General features: G+C 37.9%; 2 protein-coding genes across 8 annotated transcripts in view; both read right to left on the reverse strand.

Moving 5' to 3' along the window:
• Nucleotides 1–25,951, reverse strand: part of LOC113109177 (NACHT, LRR and PYD domains-containing protein 3-like) — a 1,077,877-nt gene that overhangs the window by 818,325 nt on the left and 233,601 nt on the right. The gene's annotated exons all lie outside the window — the stretch shown is intronic.
• rab3gap1 (RAB3 GTPase activating protein subunit 1) overlaps nt 1–25,951 on the reverse strand; it is a 48,593-nt gene that overhangs the window by 13,313 nt on the left and 9,329 nt on the right. For both annotated transcript variants that reach the window (XM_026272819.1, XM_026272820.1), the window contains exons 9-22: nt 24,957–25,038; nt 24,072–24,140; nt 21,000–21,073; nt 20,819–20,911; nt 19,871–20,040; nt 19,678–19,764; nt 19,436–19,608; nt 19,290–19,344; nt 18,320–18,601; nt 17,576–17,713; nt 4,317–4,544; nt 1,331–1,427; nt 1,143–1,246; nt 166–281 (exon numbers count right to left, since the gene is read on the reverse strand). In XM_026272819.1, the coding sequence (XP_026128604.1) occupies nt 166–281; nt 1,143–1,246; nt 1,331–1,427; nt 4,317–4,544; nt 17,576–17,713; nt 18,320–18,601; nt 19,290–19,344; nt 19,436–19,608; nt 19,678–19,764; nt 19,871–20,040; nt 20,819–20,911; nt 21,000–21,073; nt 24,072–24,140; nt 24,957–25,038 (1,768 nt within the window). The remainder of the gene's footprint in view (nt 1–165; nt 282–1,142; nt 1,247–1,330; nt 1,428–4,316; nt 4,545–17,575; nt 17,714–18,319; nt 18,602–19,289; nt 19,345–19,435; nt 19,609–19,677; nt 19,765–19,870; nt 20,041–20,818; nt 20,912–20,999; nt 21,074–24,071; nt 24,141–24,956; nt 25,039–25,951) is intronic.

A 25,951-nucleotide genomic window follows, 5' to 3' on the forward strand; every position in this document is an offset into this window, starting at 1 on the left:
CACTTCAAAACAAGCATAGTTCAAACATTTTACGTCTGATTCCAACAAATCCTATATCATTCTGAAGGTCCTTTAATGGAGAATGTGAAACTACAAGTGCGTAATGTGTATGAATGTGCCGACTGTGCCTCATGTGTCCAGCACTGCTCTCATCTACAGCTTTACCTCTGCAGCTCGTCAGTGTCGTCCTCACGCTGTCCTCCAGCGATGCCAAACTTGTTCTTGAGCGATCGAGAGCAGGCGATGACGGCCTCCACCGCGCTCATCTGAGCGATGATGTCCTGACACACAGAGCAGAAGATGAGAAACAACTACACCGTCTTACTTCTGTCTCACAGTCCTTCAGATTATCACACAAATACTGGGAGGAACATTTATAGCTCAAGTATAAACACTACTGTGATGTGCAATATATCGATCAAAACTGAGTAAATCCCCCTTTGAAAGGAACTGGTGCACAAACAATGTTTGCGTGGATTACATCATTAGAGCGAGACAAGTGACTGTCAAACGTGTGTTTGTCATTGAATCATTCATTCAAACCACCTTTTTATGATGAGACTAATAAAACTGGTGTATTAAACATGAACCTGAACCACAGAACCGGTCATGAGGGTCACTTCTTTGAAACTGAGAAGTATACATCATCTGAAGCTGAATAAATCATCTCTCCAGTGATGTCTGGTTGGTTCGGAGGACAATATTTGTCTGAGATTTTAGAAAATTTTCTGATATTAGAAAATCTGGAATCTGAGGGAGCAAAGAAATCTAAATATTGAGAAAATCATCTTTAAAGTTGTTCAAATGAAGTTCTTAGCAATGTATATTACTAATCAAACATTAAGATTTGATATATTTACAGTAGGAGATTTACTAAATATCTTCATGAACATGATCTTATCTTAATATCCTAATGATTTTTGTAATAAAAGAGAAATGTATAATTGTGACTCATACAATGTTGTTGTGTATTTCGTCTGTGATTCTGATGACTGCTTCTGTGCTGCAGGGACACTGATGTATTTTAAATACATATATATTCACATTTATTAACTAATTCAAATTACGTCATCATTTTAAAGTAGACTGCAGCAATAAGGCCTAATATCTGGCCACACAGGGTTCTCTGGTTGAGTTTGTACCTCCAGCTTCTTGAAGTCAGGGTTTGGGTGCCGCAGCAGTTTGCTGGCGTGAGCGGTGACCTGCTGCAGAGCTTTACGCACGGATGCGATGTCTTCAGACGCCTCTGGAGGAGAGATCAGGTGTACAGCAGCAGAGACGTCACACACACACAGACACACACACACACACCAGACTCTGAGACACTGACCTTCCTCCTTGATCTTCAGCAGAGCGGCGTGCAGCACGCAGGGCATCAGGTGCTGCGTCAGGTCCGACGGCTTCTGCTGCGACAGGTAATGCAGCACCTGCACACACACACACACACACACACGACATCAGCAGCTCAGCTAAAGAACCAGTTACAACATCCACACCACAAACCGCTGGCGAGGTTAAACTGAACTAACAAACAAAACAAGGCCATTTTTCCAGTCCATTATGGTCCCAAATGTCCCTAAAATGTTTTGCCATTGTGTATAACAATGGCAATAACAAACACATTATAGATAGTTACTAGACAGACAGTTCCGCCAGTAATTGGTGTTAAATACTACTTCACATCTTTGAAAATGACTAACAGATGAAAACGAAAAAAGCTGAAATTTAGAAAAGTAATCAAAAAGTAATCAGCTACATTTTAGATCTGTAACAAGTTACATCTAACAAAGTAACCTTCCCAACACCGAATATAAAGATGTGATACAAGATATTAGGCATGTCCAAGGTCTCTATTATTTTTATTTTTTATTTTAAGGCATTTAAAAAATTATTTAAATATACTATTTTTATTTTTACATTTGTTTTAAGCATTTTAAATGTTAAACTATTTAATCATAATATTTCCGACTTGACATGCAATTTTGCAATTTCATGCAATTGAAATTATTTGAACCTATTTCTGTTTTTAAATGTTAAAATGATAGGTAAAAATTGATAGCCTGAATGCACTGTAAGTCGCTTTGGATAAGAGCGTTCCCTAAATGCATAAATTTAAATTTTTACGTAAGGAACCCACCTTCAACCCATCTCTTTTAGAGAACTACAGTTTCCAGTCTTCCTTTTATTGCTAAAACACTTCAATAAGCTGTGTTCAAACAAGTCTCTGTCTTTGTCACACACAACAATCTCCTTGACAGCAACCAATCTGGCTTCAGAAGTGGACATTCAGCTGAGACGGCCTTGCTCTCAGTTGTTGAAGCTCTAAGACTGGCAAGAGCAGAATCCAAATCTTCAGTATTTATCCTGCTTGATCTGTCCGCTGCTTTTGACACGGTTAACCACCAGATCCTCCTATCAACGCTACTGGCGAAGGGCATCTCAGGAACCATACTTCAATGGTTTGAGTCTTACCTATCACATAGGTCCTTCAAAGTATCTTGGACAGGTGAGGTGTCCAAGTCTCAACATCTAACTACTGGGGTGCCTCAGGGCTCAGTTCTTGGACCACTTCTCTTCTCTGTCTACATGGCATCATTAGATTCTGTCATTCAGAAACATGGCTTTTCATACCACTGCTATACTGATGACACTCAACTCTACCTCTCATTCCATCCTGATGATCCGACGGTAGCTATTTGCATCTCAGCTTGTCTAACAGACATTTCTTGCTGGATGATCAACCATCACCTTCAACTCAACCTTGCCAAGACAGAACTGCTTGTGATTCCAGCAAACCCATCGTTCCATCACAATTTCACCATCAAGTTAGGCACATCAACCATAACTCCTTCAAAAACAGCTAGAAGCCTTGGAGTTATGATTGGTGATCAGCTGACTTTCTCAGACCACATTGCTAAAACTGTCTGATCCTGCAGATTTGCTTTATTCAACATCAAGAAGATCAAGCCCTTTCTTTGGGAACATGCTGCACAACTCCTTGTTCAAGCTCTTGTTCTGTCCAGGCTGGACTATTGCAATGCTCTCTTGGCAGGTCTTCCAGCCAATTCTATCAAACCTTTACAATTAATCCAGGCAGCAGCAAGATTAATTTTTAATGAGCCGAAAAGAATACATGTCACACCTCTGTTTATCAATTTGCACTGGCTTCCAATAGCTGCTTGCATAAAATTCAAGACATTGATGTTTGCCTACAAAACTACCACTGGCTCTGCACACATTTACCTAAATTCATTACTTCAGACTTATGTGCCTCTAGAAGCTTGCGTTCTGCAAGTGAACGTCACTTGATTGTTCATCCCAAAGAAACACAAAGTCACTTTTACCGACTTTTAAATTAAATGTTCACTTCTGGTGGAATGACCACCCCAACTCAATCCGAGCAGAATCAGCTTAAAACACATCTCTTCCATCTTTATTTGACCCTCTAACTTTATCACTCAATATTCTAATTCTATTCTATTATAAAAAAAAAAAAAAAAAAACTACCTTTCTTATCTTTTTGTATTCTATTTTCTTTTCATTTATCATGCAATTGTGTGTGTCTGTGTGTGTAAAGACCTCTAACACTAGCTGGCTCTATTCTTTTTTTATTCTATCTATTCTCTTTTTATTTATTATATTATTTAAAAGCCCATGCTACAAGAATCTAACTGAGACTTGTTATAGCACTTATATATCATTGCTCTTTTTGTTGTTTTTGATTGCTTCCACTGTCCTCATCTGTAAGTCGCTTTGGATAAAAGTGTCTGCTAAATGAATAAATGTACATGTAATTTAAAGCAGTTCTGACTGTAAATATAATTTGAGGTGAATTTTTCTACTAGAGCTGTGAGTGTAGTTTTAAGAGATGTAAGTATTAATTCATCTCTTGGTGTAATTCTAGGTTGCTGTAGGGCTGCTGGGAAGGTTTTTACTGTACGCTCACAGAACACATGCAAGACTATCACGAGGACACATTACTGGAGCCAAACACAGCAGAGGAAACTAAATCAGTAAATAAATCCTGAGTAAATCCTGCCACTTCCCCACAGACGGCTGAAGGACAGAGAGAGACGCTTGCTGAACTCAACCAGTCCTGTTCTAACACACCTCCAGCAGAACTGTGCTCTGATTGGCTGCTCTCAGGGAATCATGGGATGGTGTGTGTTTACAGTCCAACAAATTTAATAAAGAACACAGTTTTTCACATTTTGTCCACCATGTATTTTGCCTTTTCTTTATTCATCATTTCATTTCATAAATTAAATTGCCAAATTAAATTGTGTGTGATTTAAATCTAGACGCAGGGTCCTGACCTTCTCGGCCTCTTTGGTGTCGTCGAACAGTCTCTTCTGTCTGCGGGCCGGCGTGGCTTTGGCCGTCTCCCAGGCCTCCACCCACATGTTTCCCGGGATCTTCATCCGAGCGCTGAGCTCGCCCCGGGTGACCGTCTGTCCCGCCTCATCCACCACCTCCTCCTCCACGTAATCTCTCGGAGAATACCAGCGCACGAAATCCTCCAGACAACAGCCGGGATTCGCTGCCTGTGGACACACACACACACACACACACACAAACACACACACACACACACACACACACACAGACTCTGTTAATGGTCTCCAGATGAGCAGGAATGCTGTGTATACAGTGTATCACTAGTGTGACTGAGTATTTATTGGTGTGATTGATTATTGGTCTGGTTGTGTATTTATTGGTGTGATTGATTATTGGTCTGGTTGTGTATTTATTGGTGTGATTGATTATTGGATTGGTTGTGTATTTATTGGTGTGATTGATTATTGGTCTGGTTGTGTATTTATTGGTGTGATTGATTATTGGATTGGTTGTGTATTTATTGGTGTGATTGATTATTGGTCTGGTTGTGTATTTATTGGTGTGATTGATTATTGGTCTGGTTGTGTATTTATTGGTGTGATTGATTATTGGTGTGGTTGTGTATTTATTGGTGTCATTGATTATTGGTCTGGTTGTGTATTTATTGGTGTGATTGATTATTGGGTTGGTTGTGTATTTATTGGTGTGATTGATTATTGGTCTGGTTGTGTATTCATTGGTGTGATTGATTATTGGTCTGGTTGTGTATTTATTGGTGTGATTGATTATTGGATTGATTGTGTATTTATTGGTGTGATTGATTATTGGATTAGTTGTGTATTTATTGGTGTGATTGATTATTTATTGGGTTGTGTATTTATTGGTGTGATTGATTATTGGATTGGTTGTGTATTTATTGGTGTGATTGATTATTGGATTGGTTGTGTATTTATTGGTGTGATTGATTATTGGATTGGTTGTGTATTTATTGGTGTGATTGATTATTGGTGTGGTTGTGTATTTATTGGTGTGATTGATTATTGGTGTGGTTGTGTATTTATTGGTGTGATTGATTATTGGTCTGGTTGTGTATTTATTGGTGTGATTGATTATTGGATTGGTTGTGTATTTATTGGTGTGATTGATTATTGGATTGGTTGTGTATTTATTGGTGTGATTGATTATTGGATTGGTTGTGTATTTATTGGTGTGATTGATTATTGGATTGGTTGTGTATTTATTGGTGTGATTGATTATTGGATTGGTTGTGTATTTATTGGTGTGATTGATTATTGGATTGGTTGTGTATTTATTGGTGTGATTGATTATTGGTGTGGTTGTGTATTTATTGGTGTGATTGATTATTGGTCTGGTTGTGTATTTATTGGTGCGATTGATTATTTATTGGTCTGGTTGTGTATTTATTGGTGCGATTGATTATTGGTCTGGTTGTGTATTTATTGGTGTGATTGATTATTTATTGGTCTGGTTTTGTATTTATTGGTGTGATTATTTATTGGGCTGGTTGTGTATTTATTGGTGCGATTGATTATTGGTCTGGTTGTGTATTCATTGGTGAGACTGATTATTGGTCTGGTTGTGTATTTATTGGTGCGATTGATTATTGGTGTGGTTGTGTATTTATTGGTGTGATTGATTATTGGTGTGGTTGTGTATTTATTGGTGTGATTGATTATTGGTCTGGTTGTGTATTTATTGGTGCGATTGATTATTTATTGGTCTGGTTGTGTATTTATTGGTGCGATTGATTATTGGTCTGGTTGTGTATTTATTGGTGCGATTGATTATTGGTCTGGTTGTGTATTCATTGGTGAGACTGATTATTGGTCTGGTTGTGTATTTATTGGTGCGATTGATTATTGGTGTGGTTGTGTATTTATTGGTGTGATTGATTATTGGTGTGGTTGTGTATTTATTGGTGTGATTGATTATTGGTCTGGTTGTGTATTTATTGGTGTGATTGATTATTGGATTTGTTGTGTATTTATTGGTGTGATTGATTATTGGATTGGTTGTGTATTTATTGGTGTGATTGATTATTGGTGTGGTTGTGTATTTATTGGTGTGATTGATTATTGGTCTGGTTGTGTATTTATTGGTGTGATTGATTATTGGTGTGGTTGTGTATTTATTGGTGTGATTGATTATTGGTCTGGTTGTGTATTTATTGGTGTGATTGATTATTGGATTGGTTGTGTATTTATTGGTGTGATTGATTATTGGATTAGTTGTGTATTTATTGGTGTGATTGATTATTGGATTAATTGTGTATTTATTGGTGTGATTGATTATTGGTGTGGTTGTGTATTTATTGGTGTGATTGATTATTGGATTAGTTGTGTATTTATTGGTGTGATTGATTATTGGTGTGGTTGTGTATTTATTGGTGTGATTGATTATTGGTCTGGTTGTGTATTTATTGGTGTGATTGATTATTGGATTGGTTGTGTATTTATTGGTGTGATTGATTATTGGATTAGTTGTGTATTTATTGGTGTGATTGATTATTGGTGTGGTTGTGTATTTATTGGTGTGATTGATTATTGGTGTGGTTGTGTATTTATTGGTGTGATTGATTATTGGTCTGGTTGTGTATTTATTGGTGTGATTGATTATTTATTGGTCTGGTTGTGTATTTATTGGTGTGATTATTTATTGGGTTGGTTGTGTATTTATTGGTGCGATTGGTTATTTATTCGTCTGGTTGTGTATTTATTGGTGCGATTGATTATTTATTGGTCTGGTTGTGTATTTATTGGTGCGATTGATTATTTATTGGTCCGGTTGTGTATTTATTGGTGCGATTGATTATTTATTGGTCCGGTTGTGTATTTATTGGTGCGATTGATTATTTATTGGTCCGGTTGTGTATTTATTGGTGTGATTGATTATTTATTGGGTTGGTTGTGTATTTATTGGTGTGATTGATTATTTATTGGTCTGGCTGTGTATTTATTGGTGTGATTGATTATTTATTGGGTTGGTTGTGTATTTATTGGTGTGATTGATTATTGGGTTGGTTGTGTATTTATTGGTGTGATTGATTATTTATTGGGTTGGTTGTGTATTTATTGGTGTGATTGATTATTTATTGGTCTGGCTGTGTATTTATTGGTGTGATTGATTATTTATTGGGTTGGTTGTGTATTTATTGGTGTGATTGATTATTGGGTTGGTTGTGTATTTATTGGTGTGATTGATTATTGGTCTGGTTGTGTATTTATTGGTGTGATTGATTATTGGTCTTGTTGTGTATTTATTTGTGCTATTATTTATTGGGTTGTGTATTTATTGGTGTGATTGATTATTGGTCTGGTTGTGTATTTATTGGTGCGATTATTTATTGGGTTGTGTATTTATTGGTGTGATTATTTATTGGGTTGTGTATTTATTGGTGTGATTGATTATTGGTCTGGTTGTGTATTTATTGGTGCGATTATTTATTGGGTTGGTTGTGTATTTATTGGTGCGATTGATTATTGGTGTGGTTGTGTATTTATTAGTGTGATTGATTATTGGTCTGGTTGTGTATTTATTGGTGTGATTGATTATTGGTCTGGTTGTGTATTTATTGGTGTGATTGATTATTGGATTGGTTTTGTATTTATTGGTGTGATTGATTATTGGATTGGTTGTGTATTTATTGGTGTCATTGATTATTGGTGTTGTTGTGTATTTATTGGTGTGATTGATTATTGGTCTGGTTGTGTATTTATTGGTGTGATTGATTATTGGATTGGTTTTGTATTTATTGGTGTGATTGATTATTGGATTGGTTGTGTATTTATTGGTGTCATTGATTATTGGTGTTGTTGTGTATTTATTGGTGTGATTGATTATTGGTCTGGTTGTGTATTTATTGGTGTGATTGATTATTGGATTGGTTGTGTATTTATTGGTGTGATTGATTATTGAATTGGTTGTGTATTTATTGGTGTGATTGATTATTGGATTAATTGTGTATTTATTGGTGTGATTGATTATTGGTGTGGTTGTGTATTTATTGGTGTGATTGATTATTGGTGTGGTTGTGTATTTATTGGTGTGATTGATTATTGGTCTGGTTGTGTATTTATTGGTGTGATTGATTATTGGTCTGGTTGTGTATTTATTGGTGTGATTATTTATTGGTCTGGTTGTGTATTTATTGGTGTGATTATTTATTGGGTTGGTTGTGTATTTATTGGTGTGATTGATTATTTATTGGTCTGGCTGTGTATTTATTGGTGTGATTGATTATTTATTGGGTTGGTTGTGTATTTATTGGTGCGATTGATTATTTATTGGTCCGGTTGTGTATTTATTGGTGCGATTTATTATTTATTGGTCCGGTTGTGTATTTATTGGTGCGATTGATTATTTATTGGTCTGGTTGTGTATTTATTGGTGTGATTGATTATTTATTGGGTTGGTTGTGTATTTATTGGTGTGATTGATTATTTATTGGTCTGGCTGTGTATTTATTGGTGTGATTGATTATTTATTGGGTTGGTTGTGTATTTATTGATGTGATTGATTATTGGGTTGGTTGTGTATTTATTGGTGTGATTGATTATTGGGTTGGTTGTGTTTTTATTGGTGTGATTGATTATTGGTCTGGTTGTGTATTTATTGGTCCGGTTGTGTATTTATTGGTGCAATTGATTATTTATTGGTCTGGTTGTGTATTTATTGGTGTGATTGATTATTTATTGGGTTGGTTGTGTATTTATTGGTGTGATTGATTATTTATTGGTCTGGCTGTGTATTTATTGGTGTGATTGATTATTGGTTTGGTTGTGTATTTATTGGTGTGATTGATTATTGGGTTGGTTGTGTATTTATTGGTGTGATTGATTATTGGTCTGGTTGTGTATTTATTGGTGTGATTGATTATTGGTTTGGTTGTGTATTTATTGGTGTGATTGATTATTGGTCTGGTTGTGTATTTATTGGTGCGATTATTTATTGGGTTGTGTATTTATTGGTGTGATTGATTATTGGTCTGGTTGTGTATTTATTGGTGCGATTGATTATTGGTCTGGTTGTGTATTTATTGGTGCGATTATTTATTGGGTTGGTTGTGTATTTATTGGTGTGATTGATTATTGGTCTGGTTGTGTATTCATTGGTGTGATTGATTATTGGGTTGGTTGTGTATTCATTGGTGTGATTAATTATTGGTCTGGTTGTGTATTCATTGGTGTGATTGATTATTGGTCTGGTTGTGTATTTATTGGTGTGATTGATTATTGGTCTGGTTGTGTATTTATTGGTGCGATTATTTATTGGTGTGATTGATTATTGGTCTGGTTGTGTATTTATTGGTGTGACTGATTATTGGGTTGGTTGTGTATTTATTGGTGTGATTGATTATTGGGTTGGTTGTGTATTTATTGGTGTGATTGATTATTGGTCTGGTTGTGTATTTATTGGTGTGATTGATTATTGGGTTGGTTGTGTATTTATTGGTGTGATTGATTATTGGTCTGGTTGTGTATTTATTGGTGTGATTGATTATTGGTCTGGTTGTGTATTTATTTGTGCGATTATTTATTGGGTTGTGTATTTATTGGTGTGATTGATTATTGGTCTGGTTGTGTATTTCTTGGTGTGATTGATTATTGGTCTGGTTGTGTATTTATTGGTGCGATTGATTATTGGTCTGGTTGTGTATTCATTGGTGAGATTGACTATTGGTCTGGTTGTGTATTTATTGGTGCGATTGATTATTGGTGTGGTTGTGTATTTATTGGTGTGATTGATTATTGGATTAGTTGTGTATTTATTGGTGTGATTGATTATTGGTGTGGTTGTGTATTTATTGGTGTGATTGATTATTGGTCTGGCTGTGTATTTATTGGTGTGATTGATTATTTATTGGTCTGGTTGTGTATTTATTGGTGTGATTATTTATTGGTCTGGTTGTGTATTTATTGGTGTGATTATTTATTGGGTTGGTTGTGTATTTATTGGTGCGATTGGTTATTTATTCGTCTGGTTGTGTATTTATTGGTGCGATTGATTATTTATTGGTCTGGTTGTGTATTTATTGGTGCGATTGATTATTTATTGGTCCGGTTGTGTATTTATTGGTGCGATTGATTATTTATTGGTCCGGTTGTGTATTTATTGGTGCGATTGATTATTTATTGGTCTGGTTGTGTATTTATTGGTGTGATTATTTATTGGGTTGGTTGTGTATTTATTGGTGTGATTGATTATTGGGTTGGTTGTGTATTTATTGGTGTGATTGATTATTGGTCTGGTTGTGTATTTATTTGTGCGATTATTTATTGGGTTGTGTATTTATTGGTGTGATTGATTATTGGTCTGGTTGTGTATTTATTGGTGTGATTGATTATTGGGTTGGTTGTGTATTTATTGGTGTGATTGATTATTGGTCTGGTTGTGTATTTATTGGTGTGATTGATTATTGGTCTGGTTGTGTATTTATTGGTGTGATTGATTATTGGGTTGGTTGTGTATTTATTGGTGTGATTGATTATTGGTCTGGTTTTGTATTTATTGGTGTGATTGATTATTGGTTTGGTTGTGTATTTATTGGTGTGAGTGATTATTGGGTTGGTTGTGTATTTATTGGTGTGATTGATTATTGGTCTGGTTGTGTATTTATTGGTGTGATTGATTATTGGTCTGGTTGTGTATTTATTGGTGTGATTGATTATTGGTCTGGTTGTGTATTTATTGGTGCGATTATTTATTGGGTTGTGTATTTATTGGTGTGATTGATTATTAGTCTGGTTGTGTATTTATTGGTGCGATTGATTATTGGTCTGGTTGTGTATTTATTGGTGCGATTATTTATTGGGTTGTGTATTTATTGGTGTGATTGATTATTAGTCTGGTTGTGTATTTATTGGTGTGATTGATTATTGGTCTGGTTGTGTATTCATTGGTGTGATTGATTATTGGGTTGGTTGTGTATTCATTGGTGTGATTAATTATTGGTCTGGTTGTGTATTCATTGGTGTGATTGATTATTGGTCTGGTTGTGTATTCATTGGTGTGATTGATTATTGGTCTGGTTGTGTATTTATTGGTGTGATTGATTATTGGTCTGGTTGTGTATTTATTGGTGCAATTATTTATTGGTGTGATTGATTATTGGTCTGGTTGTGTATTTATTGGTGTGACTGATTATTGGGTTGGTTGTGTATTTATTGGTGTGATTGATTATTGGGTTGGTTGTGTATTTATTGGTGTGATTGATTATTGGTCTGGTTGTGTATTTATTGGTGTGATTGATTATTGGGTTGGTTGTGTATTTATTGGTGTGATTGATTATTGGTCTGGTTGTGTATTTATTGGTGTGATTGATTATTGGTCTGGTTGTGTATTTATTTGTGCGATTATTTATTGGGTTGTGTATTTATTGGTGTGATTGATTATTGGTCTGGTTGTGTATTTCTTGGTGTGATTGATTATTGGTCTGGTTGTGTATTTATTGGAGCGATTGATTATTGGTCTGGTTGTGTATTCATTGGTGAGATTGATTATTGGTCTGGTTGTGTATTTATTGGTGCGATTGATTATTGGTGTGGTTGTGTATTTATTGGTGTGATTGATTATTGGATTAGTTGTGTATTTATTGGTGTGATTGATTATTGGTGTGGTTGTGTATTTAGTGGTGTGATTGATTATTGGTCTGGTTGTGTATTTATTGGTGTGATTGATTATTTATTGGTCTGGTTGTGTATTTATTGGTGTGATTATTTATTGGGTTGGTTGTGTATTTATTGGTGCGATTGGTTATTTATTCGTCTGGTTGTGTATTTATTGGTGCGATTGATTATTTATTGGTCTGGTTGTGTATTTATTGGTGCGATTGATTATTTATTGGTCCGGTTGTGTATTTATTGGTGCGATTGATTATTTATTGGTCCGGTTGTGCATTTATTGGTGCGATTTATTATTTATTGGTCCGGTTGTGTATTTATTGGTGCGATTGATTATTTATTGGTCTGATTGTGTATTTATTGGTGTGATTGATAATTTATTGGGTTGGTTGTGTATTTATTGGTGTGATTGATTATTTATTGGGTTGGTTGTGTATTTATTGGTGTGATTGATTATTTATTGGTCTGGTTGTGTATTTATTGGTGTGATTATTTATTGGTCTGATTGTGTATTTATTGGTGTGATTGATTATTTATTGGTCTGGTTGTGTATTTATTGGTGCGACTGATTATTTATTGGTCTGGTTGTGTATTTATTGGTGTGATTGATTATTGGTCTGGTTGTGTATTTATTGGTGTGATTATTTATTGGGTTGGTTGTGTATTTATTGGTGTGATTGATTATTGGGTTGGTTGTGTATTTATTGGTGTGATTGATTATTGGTCTGGTTGTGTATTTATTGGTGTGATTGATTATTGGTCTGGTTGTGTATTTATTTGTGCGATTATTTATTGGGTTGTGTATTTATTGGTGCGATTGATTATTGGTCTGGTTGTGTATTTATTGGTGCGATTATTTATTGGGTTGGTTGTGTATTTATTGGTGTGATTGATTATTGGTCTGGTTGTGTATTTATTGGTGCGATTGATTATTGGTTTGGTTGTGTATTCATTGGTGTGATTGATTATTGGGTTGGTTGTGTATTCATTGGTGTGATTGATTATTGGGTTGGTTGTGTATTCATTGGTGTGATTGATTATTGGTCTGGTTGTGTATTCATTGGTGTGATTGATTATTGGTCTGGTTGTGTATTTACTGGTGTGATTGATTATTGGTCTGGTTGTGTATTTATTGGTGTGATTGATTATTGGGTTGGTTGTGTATTTATTGGTGTGATTGATTATTGGGTTGGTTGTGTATTTATTGGTGTGATTATTTATTGGGTTGGTTGTGTATTTATTGGTGTGATTGATTATTGGGTTGGTTGTGTATTTATTGGTGTGATTATTTATTGGGTTGGTTGTGTATTTATTGGTGTGATTGATTATTGGGTTGGTTGTGTATTTATTGGTGTGATTGATTATTGGTGTGGTTGTGTATTTATTGGTGTGATTGATTATTGGTGTGGTTGTGTATTTATTGGTGTGATTGATTATTGGTGTGGTTGTGTATTTATTGGTGTGATTGATTATTGGTCTGGTTGTGTATTTATTGGTGCGATTGATTATTGGTTTGGTTGTGTATTCATTGGTGTGATTGATTATTGGGTTGGTTGTGTATTCATTGGTGTGATTGATTATTGGGTTGGTTGTGTATTAATTGGTGTGATTGATTATTGGTCTGGTTGTGTATTCATTGGTGTGATTGATTATTGGTCTGGTTGTGTATTTACTGGTGTGATTGATTATTGGTCTGGTTGTGTATTTATTGGTGTGATTGATTATTGGGTTGGTTGTGTATTTATTGGTGTGATTGATTATTGGGTTGGTTGTGTATTTATTGGTGTGATTATTTATTGGGTTGGTTGTGTATTTATTGGTGTGATTGATTATTGGGTTGGTTGTGTATTTATTGGTGTGATTATTTATTGGGTTGGTTGTGTATTTATTGGTGTGATTGATTATTGGGTTGGTTGTGTATTTATTGGTGTGATTGATTATTGGTGTGGTTGTGTATTTATTGGTGTGATTGATTATTGGTGTGGTTGTGTATTTATTGGTGTGATTGATTATTGGTGTGGTTGTGTATTTATTGGTGTGATTGATTATTGGTCTGGTTGTGTATTTATTGGTGTGATTGATTATTGGATTGGTTGTGTATTTATTGGTGTGATTGATTATTGGATTGGTTGTGTATTTATTGGTGTGATTGATTATTGGTGTGGTTGTGTATTCATTGGTGTGATTGATTATTGGTGTGGTTGTGTATTCATTGGTGTGATTGATTATTGGTCTGGTTGTGTATTCATTGGTGTGATTGATTATTGGATTGGTTGTGTATTTATTGGTGTGATTGATTATTGGATTGGTTGTGTATTTATTGGTGTGATTGATTATTGGATTGGTTGTGTATTTATTGGTGTGATTGATTATTGGATTAGTTGTGTATTTATTGGTGTGATTGATTATTGGATTAGTTGTGTATTTATTGGTGTGATTGATTATTGGTGTGGTTGTGTATTTATTGGTGTGATTGATTATTGGATTAGTTGTGTATTTATTGGTGTGATTGATTATTGGTGTGGTTGTGTATTTATTGGTGTGATTGATTATTGGTGTGGTTGTGTATTTATTGGTGTGATTGATTATTGGTCTGGTTGTGTATTTATTGGTGTGATTGATTATTTATTGGTCTGGTTGTGTATTTATTGGTGTGATTATTTATTGGGTTGGTTGTGTATTTATTGGTGTGATTGATTATTTATTGGTCTGGTTGGGTATTTATTGGTGTGATTATTTATTGGGTTGGTTGTGTATTTATTGGTGCGATTGATTATTTATTGGTCCGGTTGTGTATTTATTGGTGCGATTGATTATTTATTGGTCCAGTTGTGCATTTATTGGTGCGATTTATTATTTATTGGTCCGGTTGTGTATTCATTGGTGCGATTGATTATTTATTGGTCTGATTGTGTATTTATTGGTGCGATTGATAATTTATTGGGTTGGTTGTGTATTTATTGGTGTGATTGATTATTTATTGGTTTGGTTGTGTATTTATTGGTGTGATTGATTATTTATTGGTCCGGTTGTGTATTTATTGGTGCGATTGATTATTTATTGGTCCGGTTGTGCATTTATTGGTGCGATTTATTATTTATTGGTCTGGTTGTGTATTTATTGGTGTGATTGATTATTTATTGGTTTGGTTGTGTATTTATTGGTGTGATTGATTATTTATTGGGTTGGTTGTGTATTTATTGGTGTGATTGATTATTTATTGGTTTGGTTGTGTATTTATTGGTGTGATTGATTATTTATTGGTCCGGTTGTGTATTTATTGGTGCAATTGATTATTTATTGGTCCGGTTGTGCATTTATTGGTGCGATTTATTATTTATTGGTCCGATTGTGTATTTATTGGTGTGATTGATAATTTATTGGGTTGGTTGTGTATTTATTGGTGTGATTGATTATTTATTGGTTTGGTTGTGAATTTATTGGTGTGATTGATTATTTATTGGTCCGGCTGTGTATTTATAGGTGTGATTGATTATTTATTGGGTTGGTTGTGTATTTATTGATGTGATTGATTATTTATTGGTCTGGCTGTGTATTTATTGGTGCGATTGATTATTTATTGGTTTGGTTGTGTATTTATTGGTGTGATTGATTATTTATTGGTCTGGTTGTGTGTTTATTGGTGTGATTGATTATTTATTGGTCTGGTTGTGTGTTTATTGGTGTGATTGATTATTTATTGGTCTGGTTGTGTGTTTATTGCTGTGTAAGTCCAGCATCAGTGAGGTGAGACAGCAGTGATTCATCACACACTTCTTTTGTAAATGAGCAACAGACTCAGACTTCCTCAGGATGACCTTTCCATCAGTCGCTCATGCTCCATAATTACTGAGAGACAGCATCCAGACACGACAAGCTTCAGCGAGACTTACACAGAAACACATCTCAGGTCAGATCTACACTTATTCTTATCATGGGCAGAGTTTTTACTGGTACATCACAAACGATCAGATATCACCCATCTCTAGGAACCATTCAGACCCTAGCAATCGCTTCCTGAAAGCTGTGAGTACCGTGCGGTCGAATCCTCTATTGTTCTGGAGGGTTAGATGAACACAGGAAGGCTGTAATGAGACACTGAGCTGCTGTTTCATCTCTAACAGCTGACGTCTGACGCGCTCCTCTCCAGATTTTAGGATGCCCCATTCATCATATTGGGCTCTCTCTGCTCTCCACCCCGGGGGAGATGGTAATTAAACCCAAAATGCCAAATGATGCTTGGCTAAGCACAGTTCGAGACAGCCCTGCTGCTATATTTAGAGCCCATCTTCAGCTGAAGGGGTCATTTACTGCGAGTGCTGTGCTCACAGCGGACTGAGATGAGCTGCTGTGGCGCTCAGGAAACTAGAGCACTCTGTAGGGCAGCTGAACAGGCTACAGCGAAGAGAAACAGACACAAAACATCCCCTTCCACATCGGCCTCACCCCTCGGTGCTCAAACACTAGCATTCTGTCTTCACAGTGCACCAGGAGGAGAGGGAACGACTGCCACACAAACCCTCGCTCCTAAACCTCTGGGGTTTGTTCACGGGATAATGCAGTGCTAACCGACGGAGAGGGACAGAAAATAAGAGACTTAAGAACATGAATGATGCTTCTCCCTGTGGCTTCTGAGAGCGTGCTTTTAAAAGGTGAAAGATGTAAAAGATTGAGTAAATGAAGACAGGAGCAGGAGGAGCCGCTAAATACAAACGGTCAAGTCTGACTTTTTCATGCAATTCTTTTCGGTTACAATTACAACTTTCCTTCAGAATTGTGAGATATAAACTAACAAGCACAAGATATAAAGCCCAATTCAGATGAAAAAAAGATTAATTTTGAAAGTTTAAATATCATATTATGACTTTTTTGCATCAAGTTCCTATATCCCCATTTCTGACCCTCCTTCACATTTTTGACTTCTCAGGATAGCGTGAAATAAATGCATAGTTCTGTCTCTAGGAACTGATATTTTTTTCTTGCAAATGTGAGTTTATATCTTGCATTTCAGGCATCTTTTATCATAATTGTGAGATATAAACTAGCAATTGTAAGTTATAAAGTCCAATTCTGAGGAAAAAAGAAGACATATTTTCTTTTTTATAACAATTTATATAATTACAGTTTATATTACAGTTTATATCACGCAACTCTGAGAAAGTGTGAATTATCTGTGTAATTTGTATTCAGTGGTGGAAACGTGCTCGGATAGGAACCTGTGCTTTCAGCCCAAATGTCTGAGACGAGCCGCTCGCACGCGGCTTTAATCTGATTCAGACACGGTAATAACACTGACTTCCTCTAATCACATTCTCTACACTAGCACAGCAGAACTGAACAATCTTTCAGACTTTAATAAAGCCAAATCCTCTGTCCCAAGCAGAAACATAACACAATAACATCTGCATTCTCAGCAGCGGTGATGAAGACTGAGCTGCTGGGGTTTACTGGTGATACACAGCTGTGTCAGGCTCTTCCGGAGAACACGAGGCGGTCAGAACAGAACGCTTCAGACATCAGCCGCACGGACACAGAGTTACAGGTGACGAGACGCTGGCGGTCTGCTCATGTCTGACCCAGCATGCAGTGACGCTCACCTTGAAGGACTCCATGTCTGAGAGCAGGCAGGCGCTCTGCATGCGGGCGCGGAGGTGTGCTCCTTCAGCAGACGTGCCCAGTTTGGCCAGCACCTCGGACTGCTCCTCCAGCAGGTCTTCAGTCATGGGCGCAGGCTCCTGGGGAACAACAATAACATAATGACACGGTTCCCCGATCCCACTGAAGAGTGAAGAGCAGAGCAGCTGTGTGTGTGATGTTAGGGCTGCGTGGTGGAGAAGCGGAGATGGCTTCATCAGTTCTGATGGAGGTTCACAGGAGCAGAGATGGTGAGGGTTATATAATAAACACACGTAAGGAGTGAATACATGAAAATACATGTGTAACAGGAAACTGATGTTTATTTGCTGCTATAACTAGTAGTAAAGAGATGAGGTGATCGGTCACATCTGTCAGCTGCTTTAGTGATCAAAAGGACATCATTTAAATTCTGAGACCACTTCATATAAGAAACAAAGCACAAAACTACTGCGATAATTGGATGGCAGACGCTACAAATCAACAGAAAACTAAACTGATTTAGACATCGATCTTGGGTTGAAACAGACAAACAAACATCAGTTCATCAGAATAGAGGTCAGGGAGAAGTGTGTGTTGTTAGTCCAGCACTGGAATCACACACGGTCAGCGGTGAGATCATGTTTGTGTGTAACAGAGCTCGTGTTGGAGCGAGTAACATGCTTCTCTGTAGATATGTTGGAGCAGTGTTAGAGATCTGATCTGACCTGTGTGACGGGGATGTAGAGCGGCTCTGGTGACCTCAGAAGGGTCAGTTTGCCGTGTGGCTGCAGACGACCCTCAGCTTTGCTCTTATTGGCTGGTCTTTTCTCGCTGTCCGTCTCCTTCATCTCCTCCGTGTCGCTCAGACACTCGAAGAACTCGTCCTCGCTGTCGCTCCACGAGTCCCAGGACTTCCCCGGAGAGACGTCTGCACGGCTTCTGTCTGACGCGCCGCTCTTCCTCCCATCATCCCTCGCTCGCTTGCGCTCGATGCAGCAGTTCAGCATCTGACGGGGCACAGTGAAAACACTGGATGATCTAAAACATGGCTCAACACATCAGGCTGAGAAACATCTGTTTTCTGTGTGAATCTGTGTTAAAGTGTAATGTATTTCTGTGATGCTCCGCTGTATTTTCAGCATCATTCCTCCAGTCTTCAGTGTCACATGATCTTGATCTTGATCCGTTAATGGACAAAGTTCCAGCATAATCAGATAAAAAGATGACATTTATATTTTTTTTCACCCCAGAAATCTTACTGCTTTTTTACACTTCACAGCCAACTTTGGTAGCTATGTAATGCTGGAAGTGAAGTTTAAATGATGATTTTGACACACACAGGTTGAGTTCAGCTCTTTCTGTTTCTACACGTCTATCAGGTGTGCTGCACATGATCTACTCAGACTGCTCTGTTTTCATGAGCTCATCTTGTACTCAGTATATTCAGATATATCTTTAGATAATCGTCAGAACATGTGCTATTTCCAGACAGGTGAATATGAGCTGAAACATGTTTTTAACACACCATCTCTGTACTGAAACACCAGCTGTAGTTCTCTTGAACACATCTCTCACACACTACTGGTTCAAGTGTACTACAGGTGCTAGAGTGCACTACAGGACTAAACAATAACTGCTAGTGTATGAAGCACATGATGGAGCAGAGGTGATGGAGGAGTCAGAGAGGAGCTTCACCTGCAGCTTCTGATGAAGAAGACAACACCTGAGATCTGGAGCTCCACCGGCCAGCCTGAAGAACAACACAGAGCCGGTCACCACACACACACAGAGACACACACACGCACACACACACACACACACTCTCTCTCTGTGTCTCTCACCCGTAGATCAGGCAGTTGTTCTCCCAGCGGTAACGCATCTCCAGCACAAACTCCTGCCACAGGTGAGCGACGGCTCTCACTCCTCCGTGATGGAAGTTGACCACACACACACACAGGGCCAGACGAGACGTCAGACTGTCGCTCGGAGCAGACTTCAGCTGATTATAGAGATGCTGCTGACAGGAGAACAGCGTCACACACGCTCCAACACCAGATCTCAATCCTCTGATTCACACACTCACGTAATCCTCCGAGTCTCGGGCCGGTTCCTGTGAGGATCTGACCTCGCTCGAGTCTGCTTTATCCAGAGCTGCGTCCGGGAACAGATACTGATGGACGCACACACACATCCAAACCATCACTTTAGACCTCCTAAACCTGAGATCTGCTCTCTTCCTCACAGCGAGGCCAGAGTAAATACCCAGCATGCCTCACCAGCAGGATGGAGTTGAGCACGTCGTTGTTGATCGGAGACTCGTCTGCGCGTCTGTTTCTGCGGATGCGCTTCCTGGCGCTGTGCACCATGCTGGAGACGGACAGCTTGTGTATGGGGACGGCTGTGGGCTCCGTCAGCTTGGACAGCGCCTGACTGATGTCACTGTTCTCTACACACACACACACACACACACACACACACACCAGCCTCCGTCAGCTTCAGACTGATCAGTGATCATCAGATGTGATCTCAGCTGGGAGGAAGCCATTATTCAGATCAGACATCACAATAATGAGCATGCAAGACAGGCTTATAGTAGGCATTTTACTAAAATATCTTCAGAGCCTTTATTAATCTTAGTTACTTAACATTTAATAACACCTTATTCAAATCTAAAGCTTTAACTGCATTAATGAGCTAATGTACTAACAGTATTCAATTACTGTAACAAATATTGCTGAGTATTAATGCGTTAACTAAGGATGAATAATAACTACTTTACACTGTAATCGGATGGAATCATTTGTTCACTTTTTTGTGTATAGCTTTACTGTGTTTAAATGTTTTAAATGTTCAGCTTTTTGTTAGAAGAAAACTCTTTTTAAACCAGTTACATTATTACACTTATTGCAAATGTTTGGATATTGTGATAACACTGTACAATCACTGAAGATCAGCTCGGATGATTTCAGGAGGAAAGGACATATGAAGGGAACACTGGATCCTGGAGGACAACACTGAACTGAACTCATTCAAATCTTCTAAAGTTGATTCTGCAACAATAACACTTTTATGTTCCTGTTTATTACTCTGAAGCTGCTTTGAAACCATCTGTGTTTTACAAAGTGCTATAGAAACCAACATGACTTGAAGTTTGATTCTAATCCACACAGATCTGGAAGTGCATCTGCTGACTTCAGATGGTAAATGAACGGCTAACAGCAGACCTTTCCCCTCCTCGTCGACGGCGTTCCTCCCCAGAATCTCCTCGCTGGTTTCCTTGCGGCAGCAGAGCTTGAAGAACTCGGTCAGGAACTCCCCTGAGGATCCAGACATCATCATCACTATCATCATCATCATCACTATCGTTCAGTGAGAGTCTGTGTTTGTGTTCTCGTCCGCTCTTACCCAGCAAACACTGCGGATTGTCTGCTTTCCGCACGCGAACCGACCAGTGAGGAGCCTGAAGAGGATCCAGATCCCTGACAAACCACACAGACACAGAGCTGGAGTCAAACAAACATCCTCCAGCGTTAGACGAGCTGAGAGCCGTGGTGAACACTGCAGAACATGCTGCTCTTCCTCACTATTGTGTCTTATCCAGTACAAATATACAAACACCTTAAACCATCTCATGGACACAGATATTAAGTCTTGTTTTAAATGCATCAATATGAAGCGAGTTAGTAATATCTGCCAATGAGGTTATATAGAGAATCACTTTGAATCCAGTGTTTCTGACTTAGTTTTGATCTGCTTAGCAACAAACAAGAGCTAATATCATTGATATCTGTGACGGAAAACAAGAGTAAAACAAGAAAATCACGGTCAAACTTCACTTAAACCCTTTCTGTGTACTGGATAGAGGCATTATAATGTTTCACAAGTGATGCTCTAGTAAAAACCTTATATATCCAAAATGCATTTATTGCATACCAAGTATAGCTGAAATCTGTAGTAATTAATAAGTCTGCTAAATTGGAATTGGCACGTTAATCGTGCAGCTATAGTGCTTTCGTCCAACTACACTTCAGTATATCTGACTGTGCCGAAGTGGAGCTGTTGAGAGTATACTTCAGGAACACTTTAAGTACTGTGCATTGAGAGACTGATATTATTGATAGTAGAGTCACTGATATAGTGTAGTTCATCATGACGGTCAGTAACCAAACAGACTGAAAGTTATTATCTTTCTGCAGGAGACTGTAGTGCTTCAACTGTTCTGCATGTTCATTTGATTACCAGACCATACACAACACAGAGTTTGGGGAACCACTGTGAGAGTTGTTGGCCCACTGTGTTTTATCAAGGGCAGGGTCAATGCAGCTAGCTATCAGGAGAATTTGGAGCACTTCATGCTTCCATCTGCTGAAAAGCTTTATGGAGATGAAGATTTCGTTTTTCAGCACGACCTGCACCTGCTCACAGTGCCAAAACCACTGGTAAATGGTTTACTGACCATGGTATTACTGTGCTCTATTGGCCTGCCAACTCTCCTGACCTGAACCCCATAGTGAATCTGTGGGATATTGTGAAGAGAAAGTTGAGAGACGCCAGACCCAACACTCTGGATGAGCTTAAGGCCGCTATCGAAGCATCCTGGGCCTCCATAACACCTCAGCAGTGCCACAGGCTGATTGCCTCCATGCCACGCCGCACTGAAGCTGTCATTTCTGCAGGATTCCCGACCAAGTATTGAGTGCATAACTGAACATAATTATTTGAAGGTTTACTTTGTATTAAAAACACTTTTCTTTTATTGGTCGGATGAAATATGCTAATTTTTTGAGATAGGAATTTGGGGTTTTCATGAGCTGTATGCCAAAATCATCAGTATTAAAACAATAAAAGACCTGAAATATTTCAGTTGGTGTGCAATGAGTCTAATATATATGAAAGTTTAATTTTTATCATTACATTATGGAAAATAATGAACTTTATCACAATATGCTAATTTTTTTAGAATGACATATACATATACATATATATATATACACACATACTTATATTCTTATATTATACAATAATATAACCTACACGTAAAGAATATCAGCTGATATATCAGTATTTGTCTTTACTTTAATATTGGCATCGGCCCCCAAAAAACCCTTGTCATTCGGGCTCTAATTCAAAGATCGTCCAATCCTCATCAATGCTTTATTAACACATTGAAACACATTTCAGGATTAATATTAAGAAATATGCACTGTGCACAAGCAGCACTCCATATAAAGTTTAATTATAATTGTTGTATCAGTAAGTCTCGAGCGATGTGACACTGAATATGTTAACAGGTTTGAAATATACTTAGTCTTAAATGAATGCATTACTTGTTTTACTAGGGTGATGCATTCATACGTTTCTAACGATAAAGGCTGAAGTGTTTTGTTTGTTTTTTGCAGAATAACCAAAAGCTAAATGAAGAGTGTGATTAGTGCTTCAGCGGAGCTGTTGAATCACGTCAGTGTGAGTGTTTGCTGGAGAACACTTCAGATCACTCCAGCTCTCGCTGACGATCAGCAAACAGCAGCGAGTGTTAATGTGGCGAGCAGCTCTGCACTAAAGGCGTCAAATAATGCAGCGATGCGCTCCTCTCTGGAGCTGTGAAGAATCAGGAAGGGTGACAGGTTCCTCAGGAGCTGACGAAACATGGAGCTCGTGCTTCATGCATATTCATGAATTACTCAGTCCTATATATGTGCCATCAGAGCGCCGCTCTATTTTCATCATCCGAGGAGAACTAAATGTCTCTTTCACAACAGTGCGGTGTGGGTGTGTGTGTCTCTGTGTGTGTGTGTGTGTGTGTGCGCGTCTGTGTCTGTGTGTGTGTGTGTGCCTCTGTGTGTGTGTGTGTGTGTGTGTGCACGTCTGTGTCTGTGTGTGTGTCTCTGTGTGTGTGTGTGTGTGTGTCTCTGTGTGTGTGTGTGTGTGCGCGTCTGTGTGTGTCTGTGATTGTGTGTGTGTATGTCTCTGTGTGTGTGTGTGTGTGTGAGTGTCTCTGTGTGTGTGTGTGAGTGTGTGTGTGTCTCTCTGTGTGTGTGTGTGTGTGTGTCTCTGTGTGTGTGTGTGTGTGTGTCTCTGTGTGTGTGCGTGAGTGTCTCTGTGTGTATGCGTGAGTGTGTGTGTGTGAGTGTGTGTGTCTCTCTGTGTGTGTGTGTGTGTGTGTACTTGTTTTTCTATTCTGGTGGGGACTTAAACCTGAATACACACAGACTCATGGGGACTCGTGTCACGGTGGGGACCTAAATTGAGGTCCCCACGGGTAAACAAGCTAATAAATTACACAGAATGAAGTTTCTTGAAAATCTAAAAATGCAGAAAATTTCCTGTGAGGGTTAGGTTTAGGGGTAGGGTTGGTGAAGGGCGATAGAAAATACGGTCTGTACAGTATAAAAACCATTACACCTATGGAGAGTCCCCACAAGGATAGCTGACCAGACAAGTGTGTGTGTGTGAGTGTGAGTGTGTGTGTGAGCTCACGAGTAAACATCGTTATCCACCACGATTCCCTCCGTCAGGTTCGGCCAGGTGGTTGCCAGATGAAGTTCGCTGAAAGAGCGGAGAGAGAGAGATATAACTGAGACTATATCTGACTATATCTGAGAAGATGATTCATGTGTGTTTTTGTGAGCTGAACGAGACTCTTTAATCACTACAGTTGCACTATTTTAAGATCAAGTGGTAACTAGTCTTACTTTCCAGATTAGGGTTAGACCAACTGACAAATTTAAGACCAGTCTTGAAGGGAAAAAGACTATTTTAAGACTAGTCTAAGCAGTTTACACAATCAGCCCCTGATTTCTGTCAGAAACTGCTCAAACTGCAGCTTTCATCGAGTCTAAATTCAGGTCAGACGATCGGTCAGAAGTTATTAAAGTGTGCATCTGTAGAGCTTCAGACAGGAAGTGATGTCATAGTGATGTCAGCGCCACCTACTGGACAGCAGGCAGATATTTCTATAAGGCAGGATCTCACAGTAATGATTCACTACTGTAACCTGACCTTTACTGGAATGCTATAATAATACACACTGAGCTCCATACATACAGAATTCGGACACAGGTACAATTTTTATTATTTTAGCTGCTGACTATAACATATTCAAGTTATTTTAGCATAATCAAGATCCTTTAATAGTTTTTATTAATATTCTGTTATATTATTAAAGTTTCATTTGAATTTTCATTAAAGTTTATTAATTTTGTTGTGCCTTTTTTCTGTCAGATTTAGTAGTTTCATATTTTTGTATATGTCAATACAGTTTTTATTAATTTTTATTTGACTTATTTTAGTAGATGGAGATAAAGTTTATTTTACTTCAGGTAAATGTGATTTCTGAGGATTAATTGCCGGCATGACCTTCACCTGATGGGATCTTCACACGCTCCGAAGGGAAGTTTTCCGAACTCCACGCCGCCCACCTCTCCAGCGAGGAGCGCATCGAAGTCTGAAACAACACAGCCTTCCTGTCATATTAACTCTGACTTTCATTCATGATAAAAGTAATATAGAAGTTAATCAACTCAGGATATACGTGGAATATTATGATCTGCCTGTGTCAACAGCTTCTTAATACAGAGGTAAACAGTCAGAGCGGAGAATGTGCTGAGGAGCCAGATATTGACAGAGATGTTCTGATCCGCACACACAGAGAGATATTCACTAGTGTATCAAATAAAACCTGCACACTCGCTGCGAAACAGGTCAGATCACCACAGAAACACAGTAATAATGCGATGAATGGCAGGACATAAAGAGGAAACGGGAAACAGCCGGCACAGTGACTCCGAAACAGATTTGGGACACTGGAGCACAAAACCAGTGATAGGGGTCAATTTCTCGAAATTAAGCTCTTTAAACAATCTGAAAGCTGAACAAATAAGTCCATGTTTGGAGGACGATATTTGTCTGAGATACAACTATTTGAAAATCTGGAATCTGAGGGAGCAAAACAAATCTAAATATTGAGAAAATCATCTTTAAAGTTGTTCAAATGAAGTTCTTAGCAATGCATATTACTAATCAAACATTAAGTTCTGATACATTTACAAAGAAGCTTCATGGAATATGATCTTTACTTAATATCCTAATGATTTTTGGCATAGAAGAGAAATTAATAATTTCGACCCATACAGTGTATTGTTGTCTATTGCTACACACATATCTGTGTTACTAATGACTGCAGGCTGAGACTTTGAGACCTTCTCAAGACCAGACAAAGGAAATAAACTGGAGGAAACACGATACATTCATGATCTCTAATGTCTAAGTCTGAGTGTCTTACGTTTGAGATGAGTCTAACTTGCATAGAAACATTTTAAAACAACTTCCAAAAGATATTTTTAAAAACTTCCAAAATT

Source organism: Carassius auratus, chromosome 9, assembly GCF_003368295.1.
Source record: "Carassius auratus strain Wakin chromosome 9, ASM336829v1, whole genome shotgun sequence".
In the NCBI taxonomy this organism is placed as follows: domain Eukaryota; kingdom Metazoa; phylum Chordata; class Actinopteri; order Cypriniformes; family Cyprinidae; genus Carassius; species Carassius auratus.